Source organism: Corvus moneduloides, chromosome 2 (assembly GCF_009650955.1).
Source record: "Corvus moneduloides isolate bCorMon1 chromosome 2, bCorMon1.pri, whole genome shotgun sequence".
Classification (NCBI taxonomy): domain Eukaryota; kingdom Metazoa; phylum Chordata; class Aves; order Passeriformes; family Corvidae; genus Corvus; species Corvus moneduloides.
In genome coordinates this window covers 113,422,891-113,441,081 of record NC_045477.1, presented here as the reverse complement: position 1 = coordinate 113,441,081, position 18,191 = coordinate 113,422,891, and the positions used below count along the sequence as shown (strand labels likewise).

At 36.0% G+C, this 18,191-nt stretch overlaps 1 protein-coding gene across 11 annotated transcripts in view; it reads left to right on the top strand.

Annotated features, from left to right (window-relative positions):
- Nucleotides 1–18,191, top strand: part of DMD (dystrophin) — a 1,179,964-nt gene that overhangs the window by 612,841 nt on the left and 548,932 nt on the right. For all 11 annotated transcript variants that reach the window (XM_032100882.1, XM_032100878.1, XM_032100881.1 and 8 more), the window contains one exon: nt 14,645–14,795. In XM_032100882.1, coding sequence (XP_031956773.1) covers nt 14,645–14,795 — 151 coding nt within the window. The remainder of the gene's footprint in view (nt 1–14,644; nt 14,796–18,191) is intronic.

Sequence of the window (18,191 nt, the reverse complement as noted above, 5' to 3'; positions counted from 1 at the left end):
AAAAGGAGAAAATATTGCTGCCTTTCTGAACTGATAGTCTTTAGTAGACACTGTGGGAGACTGCAAGCCCAGAAACAAATTCCTCTAATAACCATGAGTGTCTTTGTCCCTGCAGTGCACTAAACAGACCAACAATTCTCTTCACTATCTTTAAATCCTCTGGCACGACAGCAATGCCAGTTCAAGTGCCTTTCTTTTCTCCAATTTGGATGCACAATCATTTGGTCAGTTCCCCAAGTCTTTCTGCATCCTATAAAGCACCATCATCTTCCACGTATTGTAGCAGGAGAGAGCTTATTTCCAAGGTGTCTGCACAGGAAGTACCTGTGAAACACAGTGATCCTAGCAAACACTGAGCTGTTCATGATTGTGGCTTTGGCATCATTTCTCCAGTCAGTTCTCAAAATGTGGTTACATTTGTAAACAATACCTGTGTACTCTGTTCCGTTGTAAAAATGAGAGAGCAATTATCCATATCAGACAAAGAGAAAGGGATCTGTAGTTCAGTGGCAAGTAAGTAGAAGGGTTCTGTAACCACCTGCCTTCTGCCTCCTAATGCTGACTGTCTCATGGCACTCTAAATCATAAGCAGCTCCACTGCTTTCAGTGGAACTTCACCACTATAGGAAAGGAAAAAGTAGAAAAAGAGCTCTAGAACTGACTCTTGAAAGAGATAGAAATCATTTTGCAACAAGATTTTGTTTCAGCTTATGGTCCATGGAGCAATAGTATACAAATATACAATTACATATGAAAGCATTTATAGAAGGAGACTTAGCAGTCAGCTTTGAGACTCCAAGTCAATTCCCACCTGGATTTGTTGTTTTTATTAAATCTCTTTTTCAGAGTTGTCATCTAATGCTATAGTCAATAGTAGCAGAAGTTACAGATGCTTAGTTTTTGAAATTAAGTCCATGGCATTCAGTGCAAGCAAGATGTAGCACCTTGCCTGGTGAAAGAAAAACAAATCACAATTGCCATACCCTTTCTCTTCACCAATTCAGGTTATTTCAGTAACTGTTGCTGTTAATGCAATAGTCTAGTCGTGATCCTCCAAAGTATCCCCTAAAGTATTAGTATTCCTCTAAAGCAGGGTAGGTAGTGACATCATAAATAGAAAGGTAGAACAGATAGCATTGAGAGTAGCTGCTAGAAATGCTGAAACAGTAATGTACAACATGCTTGCCATGATCTGAGCATTGCAGAACATGTAAGACTGAGCAGAAATGATAAATCAGAATTTATAGTTATTTAGACACCTCAGTGAACTAACTGCCTTTGAGCTCTCCATGTACTTAGAAAGAAAATAGGTGAGAATGAAGCTGAGAATGGAATTCTTGATTCAGCTTGCCCTTTATCCTGGCCTAAATGGGAACTCTGGGAGTGTGCTATGTGTAACCTCTCCAGTCTCCAAGATTCTGATAGAGACAGAAGAAGTGCATGTTTTTAGTGAAGATTACCACACAGTTGAATTCTAAACTGTGTAGGCTTCTACAGTCTTGAATATGATAAGTCCATGAATAGAGTAGGAGAAGGCCATATTGAAGAGAAAATAAAAAGATCTCTGAACAGCTTGTAGCTTTCTAGGACTTACCATTATAAGATTTTTATATTGTATAAACTTCCAACTTTGATTAAAGTGCATGGACTGATTATTATCTATCTTAACTGAATTGTCTTGTCACTAAACAGTGGATTACAGAGCAGAAGTTTAAAAAACCCATAGTTTTAACTCTAAAATTTTCCCTCTCTATTTGTCACTTCAAAACAACAATACTGTCTTTCACAAGATAGCCAGACAGCTAAGCTCCTTCTTTTCCTCCATTTGAATTTTTTTTTTTTTTTTAATACTTTCATTATTATCACCTATGTAAGTCCTGGGATGCCATAAGGGTTTCTCGCCAGTTAGGCTAAATGACAGCAGGTTGTTTGCTTATCACTTTCAAAGGGTGCCAAGCTAGGATGCTCCAGATTCCTTACCTGTTTATAGTGAAGGCATAGCAATAGCTAATGGGGATAACTTTATTATACACTGCCTTGGTCCTAGATAAAAAGAATTAGTAAATAATGCACCACCATCATGAATGCATAGTTATTTTACACATTTGGTATTTCTAAAACTGCCCAGAAGTATTCTTCCTGCTGTTGTCAGCAGTGTTTGTAAAGGACTTTCTGTACAAATTCAGCAAATCATCTAGTGAGCTAAACCTCACCTCCAGGTTAATGACTGCTCAACCTAGCCCTACATTTGCTAAAGGAGAGGGGGACAAAGTGCAACTTCATATTCCCCAAACAAGTAGATAACAATCAGGATCTAGTGACAGTTTTAAGACTCCTGAAATCAGCAGCCAAGATATGGAGCAGAGTGGCATACCTCAGCTTTCACTTGGCACTCAGGAGCTCTTCATCCCTCACAACAGAAATCAATTGACCGCTTGTTTCTTATTTGTGAAATTGTTAGTGCCATAATTTGATAGTGACATCCATTTGAGTTTATGGACTTACAGCAGTGGGGTTGAATAACACCATATTTTCCTGTGGACTACATGCTCAGTGGAGTTTATGATGACAGTAGTAGAATCATAGAGTATCAAATCCAGCTCCTGATCCTGTGCTGGACACATCAAGAATCACTAGAGCATTGTCCAAATGCTTCTTGAACTCTGTCAGTCTTGGTGCTGTGACCACTTTCCCTGGGGAGTCTGTTCCAGTGGTCAGCCACCCTCCGGATGAAAAACCTTTTCCTGATATCCAACCTAAACAACTTTCCCAAATCTTCCTCTGTTACCCAGTTACAAACCTCTGGTCCAGCTTACTTCCAGGTGAATGGTGGAACTACTGCTATAGATGGGCTATTTTTTGTGCAAGAAGAGTTGTAAGGCTGTGCAGTGTATGTACACCCTGGAAAGTATATACTCAGCCCAGGGCAGCCTTGAGAGTGCTTAACAGGTTTAACCTTGCACTCCATCTGTACAAATGTCTTGCAGTCAGGCTTGACATTAGTACTGTTTGAGGAGAGAAAGGTAGATTTCTACCCCAGAGTGACACACAGATTCAGAGTCGAAAGTCTGAATTTTAGTCCTGAGCTTTTACTGCATCACCATTTTTTCCACTTATTAGTAGAAAGCACAAGAAATCTTGGCTACAGTGATGTGATAATCCTTGAATTTGAACATTTTTCCTAGTCAGCGTTTTTGTATTTGAAGTGCCTTTTGAAATGTAAATTATGCACTGAAGTCATCAGTGTATACCAGGCAAAGAGTGAAAAATTGAAATAAAGCCTTTATATACAGACAAGTATATATTTATGTACATTGCACATACACAGTTAAACTGTTCTATGGAGGTGGCTGTTGAATTAAATTTCTATTAGAAAAAAAAGTATTTGAAGTTACACAGAAGATGTTAAGAAGATTTTACTTCTGACAATGAAGAATCTAACAATTAGGATTAAATATAATTTTAAGGGATTCTCATTTTAATGCTCTTGTTATTATAAGTAATACAAATGGTGTTGTATGTGATTTCTACTAATGTGCAACTCCTTCTGTCATCTGGTTTTCTACTGAGACATATTTATAGTAAGTAGAATAAATTAATTACAGAACCTTGTAATACAAGGATGTAATTCCATCTAGTAAAAACCCCTGAAGTGGAACCTTGAGATGTTTGCTATGTAAGGGAAGCAAAGCATAGGTAAGTAGACTTTGCTGCTGTGTCAAAGCTTTTCCCTAGGGGTAATGTCCAAAAATAAGAAAGATTGTTTTATTCTTCAACAGCTCGTTTTACGAGGCTTTTTTTTTGCTAGCACAGAAAGGAGTAGGATTCCTTCTACCTTTCATCTCCTTCCCTTTCTTTTGTGTGCATATGTCTCCAAATGAGCAGCATGTTTTCTTCTGCACTAATTTTAACCAAGCTGAATACCTGCTTGGCTGTTTTTTAAGTATGTAGAGCCATAAATTTTGAATTTTAAACACATTTTTTAAAATAATCTCAATCTACTTATTTGACCTTGTATTGTTAAAGGAAGAATGAAAGTAAGATTTCTCTAAGAAATATAAGGAAGATCTTGGTGTGGGTGTAGTATTTTTATCTGTGTTTACAGAGCACGATGTGCTTAGTCAGCTATTTCTTTCTTCTACAATTAAGCACCACTTTCATAATAATTTCAGTCCATTCTGTACTGCAGAAGCCTCATTAGGATCAGTATGGTTCTTTCCTGGTGCTGGAATGTTCCTATGACAGTCACCAGATTCACCTGGGACTGAAAAAGACATAATCAGGGCCCAGAGAACTAAAAGAATACCTTACCACAGCTTAATCGAAAACAACTGTTCTTCCCTAGTTAAACAACTTAGCATGTCTTTTCCCTCAGTGATTTGGGAGGAATTAGTTGAATGAGAATTCTGTATTGATCCCCAGGAGCTGGCAGAGGACTGAGAGCCTTTTTTAAACTACTCTAGGGATTTTCTTTTTCGAAAAATCAAGCTGGCTGTCATCTTGTAAATGGAACTATACAGCCTTCCCCCTTTCAGAAAGGGGAAGTTGCTTAAGATTAAAGAGCTTCTTTTCTGTCATTACTTTATCCTCCAGGGACCACTGCTTTGTGTTTCCTTGTTACAGGAGGAAGGGGATAAAGTATCTGTGGAGAACCAATTGCAGAAGCATCCATTGCAGTTAGCTTGTTACTCTGGCAAGCAAGGAGGAATTTTCAAGACTTTCTTTAGTGCTGGAGGCAAAGCACTGGGAATCTCAAAATCTTTTTGTGAAAATCTGAGTCAGTGCTTTTTTTTACTTATAAGTAAGTTTGTACCCTGGAACTGCAGTTCTGCAAACTCTAAGCAAAATGTAATGATACTTTGAAATTATTGGTTATTTGTCCAAGCAGTGTTAGAAATAGTAATGATCTCTTACAGCCATGGTGGGTCATGGGCCATGACTGGGATTGGAGTGTCAGGCTTGTCTTTCAGGGAGACACTGCCATTTCTTTTTGGTTCCTGCCTAAACTGCCATTTTCTCTTGTATATCTGGCAAGCAGATCTGAAGAGTTGGAGAAAAAAATGTGTTGCTAGGCTGGAATTCCCTGAGATGCCAGCCACAAAGTAAGGTGGGAACTATGATTAATAAGGGTGGGGAATTAAATCCCTTTCAGTCCCTGTTGTAAATCTGCACTTCTTGGTCGTTCCTTATTGCTCTTAAGATCACCTCACTTTTTTCTTGTGAAAACTGAGTTGGTTTTTGTGCTTAATATTAATAGTCATAGAAGACATACTTCATTCTAACAAAGAAGATCAGTATTGAAAAAAATTAATTAATGTTATTCCAGTACAAGCCTTGCCCTGCCCCTTCTTCTCTTATGTGTTGCTCACAGCCTTCCTCAAGATTCTTTCCTGCTTCAATTTGCTTTTCTGTAAATTTAATGAAACAGTAAATGATGCCACAGTCCAGACTATAGCTATTTATTTTGCTTTGAGGAAAAGTGAAAATCTGCTTGGAAGATTTATTTCCAAATTCCAAACTCCCTGATTTTATGGGCAAATTAAAAGATCTACATTAAATTCAACACAAGCCTGTTTTACATAACATTTAAAATTCTCGTTGTGAATCCTGGACAATTTTCCTAGAAAGTGTTCTCAGGCTTTTTTTATGACACAGAAAAAGCTATAGACTCCAGAGGCCGCAGTTGCAGAAAGAACTAGGCCAAATGTACATAACTCAAAAAATTTTCCTGGACTTAATGTCTCATAGTGCCTGATTAATGTTTTTGTATAACATAATGTGGTGATAAAGACCCTAACACTTACTGCTGTAAACACACCTATGAAGTCAGTATGTGCTAACTAACACGACTGTGTGTGCAGGTTTAAAAGATGGGCAGCTCCATCCTGCTGCCCAGCTCTTGATGCTAATAAAGCACCCAAAGCTCTCTTCTGTGATATAACACTGAAAAGATTTATAGTTGTGAATTTTCATACCAAAGTGGGTCTCTCTAAAACATCAAACATGAGTTACAAAAAATTTACCTAGTGAAATATGCAACATGAATATTCTGTAGAGTTTTGTGCAACACTTTTCTTTGGTTAGTTTATCTATAAACAAGTAAAATATGCCTTATTAAATAGTTAGGTCACAGTAGCAGTGGCAAAGTATGGACATTTTAATCAAGTCTCTTTTAATATACCTGACAGTTCAATTAACAGGTATTAACTAAAAATATCTCTAGCTGGGACACTTAATAACTAAAAGTTAATTGTAACTGCTTTGAAATATCACCTTTTTCTCTTCATAATTTGGTATTCCTGAAATCTAACTACAGTTCTTTAGGATTGTAACTGCACATTGTTCTGCAAGAAAGTAAAAGTTACTGTACTCAAATCAGAGGAGAATTGAACATGTTAATTATAATATTAAACAGAGCTCTAATATCTCAATGTAAACTTTTAATGAATGAGTAAACAAACATAATACTGTTATGACTGAATTAAAGACTGCGAATCTAAATACACATATATTCTACTAATTACTTTCTTTACTGTGAGTGAAGAAAGACGGTCAAACTGAACATGTCAGTTTTAAATTAACTTTATTTCTGAGTTCCATTTCATTTATTTTATTCTGTGAATAATTCTTACTGTCCAGTAGGACTGACATATGGACTATATGAAAGATCAGAGCGTCATAATATGTGAGCTTCTTTTCTCTGATAAACAGGCCATGTCTGTTCAGGTTCTATTGATTCTTGCTGTAGTGCTGTATCCCCAAAGACTAGATTTCTGTTTAGCTTCTGTGTTCTAAAACAAAACAAAACAAAAAAAGGTCTTTGAAGTATGAGATAACTAAAGACAGAAACTGCATTAAACTTACCTGTTATAGTCTTACTCTGCATAACCTTAGTCAGTTTCAATTATATTCTGTTTTTTTCCTCCTGGTTGCTGAGCAATAGGATGTGCAATGCAGACTCTCCACTCCCCAGAAAGATTTATGGAGGCCTTTGCAACAGTAGCTGACCATGTCACATTGTACAAATCTGGCCTCTAGTCTCACCTCAGCACCAATTTCTTTGAATTAATAACTTGCTTGCATAATTTGAGCTACCTTCACACAAATTTTATTCCTTGAGATCAGTGATGAACAGATAGGATGATATATTTGGGATTCTTTACTAGACCCAGACTCAGAGTATCCTGAGTTGGAAGGGACTCACAAGGATCATTGAGTCCAACTTGCGGCCCTGCACAGGGCAGTCCTAGAGTCACACCATGTGCCTGAGTGTTGTCCTTGAGCTTTGTCAGGCTTGGTGCTGTGACCACTGCCCTGGGAGCTTGTTCCACTGCCTGACCACCCTCTGGGTGAAGAACTGTTTCCTAAGATCCAACCTAAACCTCCCCTGTATGGGACAGCCACAGTTTGTGCTTCTGAGAATTACCTTCAGGACTCATAATTGTTTTCTGGAAGCTATTCCATCCAGCCATTAGAAACTTTCCTAAGTGAGTTGGATCAAGTGGTAGAATATAACATGTTCTCTACTGCATGTTACTCATACTAGAGGTAACTTTCTGATACTGGCCCTTGTAGGCATCTGTACATTGTTTAAATTCTCCATATTGCAATCATATGCATTAGCCAAAATGTCTTTTGCTATTTATTCATGAAGAACTTCTAGCTTGATAAATTTTACTTGACAATGTTGAAGGTTTTTTGTTATTCACAAAACTAATAGATATAATATGCTGAACATTTATTTTTTGTAAATTAGTGTGTATAATTAGTGTATCTATAGATATGGAGAATATATATTTGTATATATATGTTTATATAAATATAATCCCTCATAAACATGCCACTTAGGTTTTTTTAGATTTTAGGTGGTAGTAGTTGCCATTGTTATGGTAACCTTCACCATTCATCTTCTTTTTCACAAAATGCATTTTCTTTTTCCTGTTTATTCTGGACATTGCAAATACTTTTTTTCATTACAGTAAATCATTATTCACAGAAGTCAAAGGTAAAAAGCAAGCTTTCAAATGCCACCACTGTGAAAATACTTACTAATTTTAATGATACTGGAAAATACACTTTCTTAGTATAGATTTTTGTTTGTTTTTCTGTTGTACTAACAGATGTCAAAATTATTTAAGGTGTTTTTGTTAAACACAGAAAAGGCACTGTAAGGTATTTTATCTGAACAGGCTCTTTACGACCTAAAAATATTTTCTCCCTGGCAGCAGTATGATGCACATTCTCCTCTATCAATATAGTTTTCTCTGCTTTTCCATTCCTATAAGGTCGGTAAGTCATCAACATATTAGTTTCAGAGAAACAGAACTACTTACTATCTGCTACTCTTACAATAAGATCTAGTAACTGTGACTTGTATCTAGGTTTCTCATCTCAAATGAATTTTCCAAATTAAAGGGAAAAGGAGTTTAAAATGAAATTTTATTATAAACTTAAAAAAAAACCCGAACAGCAATCACATATTTAAAAGGTTTTTAACTGACTGAAAAGCTGTAAAAGATAAAAAAAGACCTAGTGCAAGTACAGGCATCAGTACTTTAAGAAGATAATGCTAAGTGCTCTGTTATTACTATAATTTTCAGTGAAACGAGGAAGCCAAATTTTCCAGTATATATATTTCTGTACACACCTACCACACCTTAAACAGGATAAATAACATCTTTCAGGCTCAGGGACTCAACAGCCAGCATTAACTGGTATCATCAGTTTTCTGTTATTCTTCCTGCTCTAAAGCCCTCATTGTAGGGGGATTTCAAGACAGGCAGTGGAAACATAAAATTGAACAGGGCAGTTTTGGAGGATAAAACATGTTATTACAGTTTGAACTAAGAACTCTGTCATTGGAAATCATAGGATTTAAGCACTTCATAGTAATTACAGGGGAATACTGAGGGGACATCCTGTAATATATACTTTGCATTACACATACTTATGCTCTGTGCCACAAATACACTGAAATTAATTTTTTTATTCATGAATTATGATGGTAATTTGAGGAATTTCTGAGAACTGGTTTACCCCAATTGGATATGATTTTCCAGCTGTCTATAATTCAGGGTCTTTCACCTATCTCTGTGTCCAGGCTGTGGAAATTATCCTTGAGCCTTGTCCCAGACTGAATCTGAAGCAGATCCTGGGAGCCAGAATTGCCTGCCGGATTTCACTGGTGTTGACTTAGAGTCTGTCCATGAGTATTTTGTTTGGGTTGGGATCAGCTGCTTGCTGTGCTCTGTCTCACACCAAAGAGTGCTCTGGATTTAGTTCAGATGAAAACCAGGTGGAAGAGGTTCTCTCCAGCAGCCCATCCAGTGTGCTCCAGCAGTTAATGGACCCTCGGTCAGTGGGATGTGGATGTAGCTGGGCAGTCCAGGCAGTCTAACACCCCTTTGTAGGCTGTATCCTCTGTGCTGGCTGCCCCACCTTCCAGCCACCATCCTGTTACAGGAACTGGGACACTGAAGGACAGTAGAAATGCTTGCTCAGTGTGTTGTGCAAACAGCAGCACACAGGTCTTTTGGGGCTTCTGGCTCTGGAGAACTCCAGAAGAGATGTTTGAGAGTGTCGAGGCACAGCAAGGCTGGGGCGAGGGGCTGCAAGCAGGGGCCTCTCCCAAAGTTCCCACTGTACCTGAAGGTGGAGAGCAGAGCTGGTCTGGCTGCAGTGAGCAAGGTGTGGAGAGACTTAACAGAGTAGCCCAGGTCAAGGTCTGAGTTTAAAAATGGCCCTGAAGCCCTGGGCGGAAACCCCAGATGAGATTTCTTGCAGTCACTTCTCACTAAAGCCTGATGACAGTTCATGCTGCTGTGCCACATCAGAGCTGGCCTTAAGCAGGTCAGAGGGCCTGGGCTGGGGGAAGGAGGAGAACATCACCCTGACAGTCAGAAGTCAATGTGATTTTTCACTCATATTTAATTTTATCAGACGATTGCCACCATAGGGTGGGTATTCCTAACACGCTGCAGTAGTCTGGCTGGAAGTGCAGTGTACACTGTCACCCACTGTGAGGATGAAATGTGTACAGTACCCTTCACATGCAGGCAGAAATACCGGTTTGGATTTCCATAAAATTGAGCCACTGTTTGTTCCACGTAAAATGCTTGATTTGGCGTTTCCTTATCATGTTTTTTATAGTTACACTTCATTTCTATGAAATGAAATTTGTGGTTTTATTACCAATTCCATGGATATTTTTAATGTGTAAGAGAGTTGCAAAATATGCTACTCTTTTGCTGAGGTCACACTTAATCAAGTATTTCTTTATTTTCTCTAGGGCAAAGGTGTTACCTACATTTAATCCAGGTGTCTAGGCAAAGTTCTCTAAAATACATGATTGCATCTCTGTTCTGATAAAGGAAAATTTTGTAGGAAATAAAGAATTGAAATTTTGAAGTTCATATGCATAATAAATAGTTGTGTTTAGTGTAGAAAAAAAATGTGTTTTATAAATTATGTGGAGTGTTTCTATTTAAACTATTGATGCACAGCATCCATTAGAATCCAATGGATTTACTGTATAATTATAAATTGTAAAATTAATAAACAAATAAGTTTATTGTTCTCTCATGTATAATAAAAATGGATTTGTATATGCCTAAAAGCCAACAAAAATTGACACGACCTTGCTTTTTCATAGCCAATTTAATTGTAATTTTCTTTGATGTAGAGATGGACACTGAATGATATGATATCAGTAACTAGGGCAAGAAGAATAATACAATCAATACAATTCAAGATATCAAAATATTTCTAATGTAATTGTAATGTAGAACGTTTTTAATTTATGTAATTCTGCAGAACCTACTTTCTGCAAAGAAGAGAGAAATTAAATTTTGAATTGATGGATGGCATTGCTACAGTTGTTTTGGTCACAGTTTATTTTTTATTTCTGATCATTTGGTAGTTTATGGGTGAAAGACAGGGTGCAAAGCTGTGAATAGAATATGTACAGCTAAGTGTTGTCCCAGAACAGATGCACAGCAAAACCTGAGATCAGGATCTAGATGTAGCAGTGTCTAAAATGAGATAATCACTTGAGTCCAAATGCAGAGAGGATATTGAAATTAAATATAAATTAAGAACACATATGAATTCTGTGAAATCAAATGAAAACATCAAAACCTCTGAAAATGGGCTAGCTGTTTCTTTAAGCAATTTAATTGTAGAAGTTGCTTGACAAAACCAAGTTTTCTTGTTTTGTTATCTGTAAGAACGGCCTTAAGTATTAAAGTTAATGCTCTCACATTTTAATACATAATTATTTATACTACTTTGATGTTTTGTGTATTTTTTACAAGGTGCTAATTGCGCTGAATTAAGCTGACAAAACTGCATAATTTGTGGGTTAATATTAGCATAATCCTACAGTATAGTTTAGCAACAGTATAGAAATGAGGTTTACAGAATGTTTTTCCAGTATGAGCAATAAAATGCATGTTTCTTACGATAACAATTTCCATGACATAAGCCATGTCTTTTAGGAAAGTGTATAAATAATAGGGTTCTTTTTCTGTGGGTCTATTGATTGTGAAGTTTTACTAAACCAGAATGTATCACAAAAGTGGGTTTCATATTTTATCAAGGAATGTTATCAAAATATCAAGGAATTAATCAAAACATAGATGCAGAATTAAGATTTGGTTTACAAGAACAAACCAATAACCTTTTGTACCCCATCTTATTGTGTGTGTCTTTCCTGTTTTCCTTTCACCTTTGCATGGCTTCTTAAAAACACCAGTCTTGTGACACAGAACATCAAGTGTATTCCCATTATATAGAGTTCCACTGACAGTATATCCAAATTGTCATTTGTAAATCCATGTGCAATATCATGCACAAGGCTACCAAAGAATATTAAATTTTCCTTATAGCAAGTCAGGTCCAAGGGTTCAGAAGAGTAGAAGGAAGGAAGCCGCCAATATTTTTATGACAGTGTAAATTGTGCTACGTATTACCTCAGCAGTTGTCTTTGGGTACTTTTTTCTTTCTTGCTCTCCAGAGGGAAAATAAATCCATTATGTACTAACATGATAAAATGCAATTGCTCCCACAAGCCACCGCTTAACATGGTCCCTGTTGGAGTGTCAGTACATATACGAAAAATTGGGCCAGTGTGACAGTGTTTTTTCACTCATCAACCCAAACAAACTCGAGATAGAGGAATAAAGCTGACTTAGTGTGTCAGAGCTCATGTACAATGCTTATATGCTTTCTAGAGTGTACAAGTCATATATTCTCATCCAGAACCTCCTGCTTGGCTTCGGGGTGTCTGTTTGCACCTTATTATTGAGCACATGCTAAGAAAAACAGAGGACACATCAGAAAGGAAATACTGCCCAGATTTCACACAATCACCTACTATCCACATTATTTTGGCTTATGCCTGTCTGAGGGAAAGGGTTTGAACAGATGAAGACACAGATGAATGGCTACACTAGGGAATTTTATCTCAATTACACATCTCTGGTGGCAAACAAGGGTGGATCCCTAGGTAAGGGTATATGAGGCCTTTAATTTTTCCATCCTCCAAATTGTGTACTTGGGGATTCCTGAGGCAGACATATGCTTTCTGAGTTTTCATAGTCCTCAGAGTATTGCTCTCTTATGAATTTATTCTCCATTCTGCTGTGCCAAGCCTTCAGCAATTTAGCTGTTCAGCATTGGTAATTAATTAGCCTTCTCCTTTTGTGGGTTTTGAACTTACCACCTGGTAACAGGATTGCACATGGTAAAACAAGCAAACAAACAAACAAAACCCTCTTTGTTTTTAAGGTTTTAAAAGCTATTTGAAGTAGTCCTGTGTGTAAGCAGATGTAATTCACAGATTCAGCAAGGGAAGCTTTCACTCAGGTACACTCAGGAGAGGTGTCCCATAACTTCCCAGAGCAGGAAGCTGCTTGACAATGTTCCAATGGACCCCCACCTGCCACTGCAGAAAAAATTACATTTTCTCTTATAATTGTAACAGTATTTAAGTATTTAATCACTGCAAGAGCCTTGGATTTTAGTGGCTTTGCCTGTTGATAAATTCTTTTTTTTAACTGATGTTTTATATTGGCTTATACTGAGTGTAACAAGGTGTTTTTAGACAAAGCAATAAGCACTGGTGTTGAAACTTTTAAGCTTTAAATATGCATATCTTCTTGTTGCAACTTTTTGTTTTTCTTCTTCTTGCAACTCTTATTTCCCAGAGCAAAGGAGGAATGTAGAGTGATGGGAGATTCAGTTTGCAAGTTCTGGAATGCAAATTCAATGATACTAATATCAACACCTACTGAATTTTTTTACATTGAAGCTTCTGATAAGCTTTGTCATGCTGAGAATAGTAATTTTTCTTTGTGAGGAACAGGAGAAAAATATTTTAATGTACTGTCCAAAATAAGAGACCATTCTGGACCAAAAGAAATGGAATTTTAATTTTATTTTCTAGGTGAAATTTTTAAAGTAAATTTATTTTTCCTTGTAATTCTGAGTAAGTTAGTTATAAAAAAACCCTGTTATAATATGCCTATCAATTATGGTTTGACTAATTTTGAACAATAAAATATGATAAGCATGATAAATGATCACAGTCATTTTAATAAGTTAGATGACTGACTACAGTATTTAATCAGGTCAATAGTCTGCTTATATTTTCTTCTAAAAAATGAAAAATCATCAGTAAAATGGAAAATATTATCTGTATTCCCTGAGAGTAATGTCATTTTGTTTGGTGAATTAAACTCCTTAACATTCAAATAATCATATAGTTTGCCCATACAGAACCAGATTATCTCCTAGAGAAATAATTGAGCATCTTTGTTTTTATCCTTTAAGTACACCCTAAAATCTATTATAATCCTGTAAAGGAGGATTGTGAAACTAAACAACAGTAGCACATTTAATGATGATCTTCTAACAAAGCATTCTGGCTAATCTCTGATTAGTGATTACATTTCCACACCAATCTAACACACAGGATAACTGAATTTCTTAAGACTTAGCCTATCTGCAAAACCCCCTTATAATTCTGTCTTCATTTCATTCCTTCAGTATTTGGCAGTGGCCAAGTCAAACAGCTGTTGAAGAAGATCAATCAGTCACTTTAGGCAAAACCAGGTCAGGTCTTCCCAATGTGCCAGAAGTACTTACCTGGTCTTTTTGTAGTGGACTGTAGACTTGCAGACATGGTAGTAATACTTTTCATCCTTTTTTACTGTTCAAAACCCTATTTTTCTAATATGCTATTTTTTTTTTCAATCATCCTTGTTTTTCAGGACTTTTTATTCTTTTTTTGCATAACTATCTTTATAAAATACTCAAAGTGAAACATATAGAAAAAAGTTTTTAATGAAGTGTCCCTTTGCACAATGCAAGTGGAAATTCACTTGAAGACCATTGCATTTTCTTGAGAAGGAATTTAAAATTGATAAAACTCTGTTTTGTGCTACATTTTCTTAAGGATAATTTCACTTCAGTGGTACTGCCATATTGCCATTTGATATAACTGTTATAAATGCTAATATATTATGCCATCAATATTACACCGACTTTAACCTGGGACATCCAACATTATTAGCTTTATTTTTTTTCTCTAGTCAATAAATAAAGTATCAATAGATTGTTATTTCATCTCCTTTTATACTTGCAGACGGTTTGACAAATCTTTGGAAAAGTGGCAGATTTTTCATTCTGACATGAAGAGATTTAATCATTGGCTAAGCGAAACTGAAGAGAAGCTGTCAAGAGCACAGATAGAAGCTGGAGACGTGGGGCTTGTGAAAACAAAGCAATTTATCCAGGTATGATTTGATTAGCCTATTTTCTGTTTTTCTGCAGAGTTTAAGAAATTTTCAGGTCTGGGTAATCTGTATAGTTTTGCAGTTCATTTAAGGAGGATTTCTAGTGTTGAGTAGACAGTGACAATTTTGTTCAGATGTGTCTGTTTGTCTGGTTAACTAAGAATTTTCGCTAGCTTGTTGTAAGATACATTTTTAAACTAAATAAGATATGGGATGACATGGTATATTGTGATACTTTCACAGTTACCTATTTCTTGGTCTTTACTTAAAATGTTCGTTAATTTCCATTTGCTATTTATGACCAGCAGAAGTATCAGACTTAATTTTAAAGTCTTGTGGAAGAAATGTGATTAACCATTGAGCTGTACAGGAGATATTCTGTGAACTATGTCTTGCAAGTATTGCTAATTTTGCTTATTTCATGTTTTAATCAAAGGATCTGGAGGATGCTTTTATTTGTGAAATGCAGTGTGACAGAATAGCCACTGAGTTGCTATGTGTCCAGTTCCAATTTGTATGCTTTTCATCTTGCAAGCTCTTTGAGCATCATAAGGAAAATAATAACACTAGTTTCTTGGTAGTTTATTTCATTTCCCTCTTATGTGATTCAAATGGTAATGGCTAGGAAGAATTAATTCTAAACTGATGTTTTGGAAGTAGATAGTTTCAGCTGAATAACTTGACCAAACCCTGGATTCGTGTTATAAATTTCTACTTGTGCATAAGAAAAAGATGCTGTTAAAGTAATTGGCATTTTTACATTTGAATTGCCGGACTGAATTATTGATTTCAACTTGAAAGAAGTTAGGTCTGTCTAACGTTAAAGCTAGAGGGTTTTTCAAATGCAACCTACTTCTTGGTCTACAGTTAAAAAAATAAATCATGTTGTTTGAATTCTAATATTTCAAATCAAGTTTTTAAAGATTTGCACTGCTGTTTCTTGACTGTAAAACTGCTGAACTGAAAAGTTAACAAAATCATGTGGTGCAAGATACAACTGTTAAATAACACACTAAGCTGAAGAAGTTAAAATAGCAAGTAAATATTTTTTCTGCACATTACTTTCAATGCTTTGAATACTGAAGAAAGGTGTTTAAGATCTGATTTACAAAATAGACTGTCATCAAGGAATTAAAAATGCTCTTTGCTGCATGTGTAAAAGGTAGCAGAGCTTATGTGTTTGGTCTCTGAAACTTCAGCTCCCTTTCTCTGTCCCACAATTTGAAAAACATATATATTACTAAAGTAAGATGCATTTCTAAGTAGACACAAAGATGTCACAAAGCCTTACCCATTCTTCTTTGTTTTTCCTGTGCACCATCACCTCTCTTGGCACTATTCTTGGATCCTTGAGCAGCTTCAAATGAGCGTTTACAAAAAAAATGAATCCATGATAAAGAAAGTGTTTGTCTCTTTTTTTTCTAACCCCTTGGTAAATCAGCATTTTCCCTCTGAGAAGAGGTTGATTTTTGAAAGTTCCCAGACAAAGGTAAGATGTATTAGAGATGTTACAAATGCACTGGGTGTGCAGCACATATCAAAGTCTCAGCAGATTAGAAACATTATTTTCTTGTCATCATTGAGAAAGGTTCATACCAAACTGAACATCATGCTGAAAGACCCTGAGATAATGTCTTGTTATGCAGAAACTTATATTTCAGTGCAAAAGAATGCTTCTGTTTTACATTTCCCTTTGACCTAGCCTCCTTCTCATTTTTTATCCATTTATTATTTTCTTATGGGACATATGATAACATTTTGAATATATGTCTGAAGAGTGTTCTTTTCTTTTTGCAGTAAATCAAGCTTTTTCTTTCTTCCCTTCTCCCTTGTGTTAGAAATCCCATGAACTCACAAATTTGTCACTCAAAAATTTTGTTTAGTTCAGTACAACAGACAAAAGTACCTTTCTAATGAAAATTCAAGTGGTGCAAAAATATTCCAAGTAACCTCAAGAATGCAGATCCAATGTTATTTGACATTTATTTGTGACAGAATGCTAAGTCTGAAGTTGCACTGTTTCCATTCTCTTCATTGCTTCTTTATTTTGCTGGGTCTTGTTTCAAAAGTTTTAGGCTTCTGTGAGGCTGACTGAAGAGATCATTAGAATTTCCATTAGGGAAACAGTTAAAACAGCTGAGCATTCTGATTTACTAGAGTAGCAACTTGTTTTATTAATGAGATCATGCTGCTTAGTGAACCATATTCAGAATTAACAGGATTTGTTTGAAAATGCTTTCACAAGCAAGCGAATAGTCTGGTACTCAAGAAGGAACTGTTTTAGAAAAAGAAAAATATACAAAATCTTCAGATGTATAATACATACATAATACTATTTCTAAGTAGGACTACTTTGGAAAAGTAGATTAATGTGTTCATTAACACTCGATAAATACATAGAGTCAAATGCTTATATAAAGTGAAATAGTCAACAGTATGATTAGATGATGGTGTTAATAGAGGTTAAAATGTAATTACGTTCTTTCAGGTGTATTTGGGGAAGGAAGGCGTGTTCCTTTTTACTGCATAATGGTATGGTATTAAACAACATTTATGCATTATAAATAATGTGAATGAAATCTAAGAATAGTTTCACTTCAGGTCATGAACTCTTAGATATTCTTATTGTGAATTTTTCACTAGACTTTCTGAGATCAGAACTTGTGGTGCTGAGAAGAAATACCACATTTCAGTTTTTAAGAAATTGTAATTGACATATTTTATGATTAGGAGACACAAGATTAAAAAGGATGTTTCATGGATAGCACATCATGTAATCCCTTTGAAATGTATCAAATGCTGTCTCTAAAGTAATTAGGGATTTTTTTTCTCTCACTATTATTACAGAGAGGTTCTTCTGTCTCTTTACTCCTTAATGTTTGGCGACTGTAACTTCTTCAGATACCTACATTTGCACTTAGTTTATTTATTTTTGTGCCAGGACTGAGCTGTAGTTCAGTTTCATTCACTCCTTGATGTTTATCTCCTTTTGTTCTCACAGTCTGCAGTCATTTTCCCTATCAGACCACATTCAGTACACCAAAGCCACACTTTTCTAATCTGCTTTCACATGGTAGCCAGACAACTTGTCTCTTACTTCCTGTGCTTATTTCTTTTTCTGGAACATGAGTTCTCAAAATAGCACACTATTACCCAAACTGAAATACCATCTGTATAATCAGCAAGGTAGCTCAGGTGCTGTATTTTGTGGTTGTATCTTGCCATGGCTGAATGCTAGAATATAATTTTCAGTCACCTATCTAAACTTTATTTAATTTTCTTTTCTCGTGATCTGCCTTGCAGCCCTCATCTATGTTCCATTCCATATAGAAAAAAACCCAAAAACAAATCAGCAAAACCACCGTGTCATACTGGAAATTAATGCTAGGTGAATAT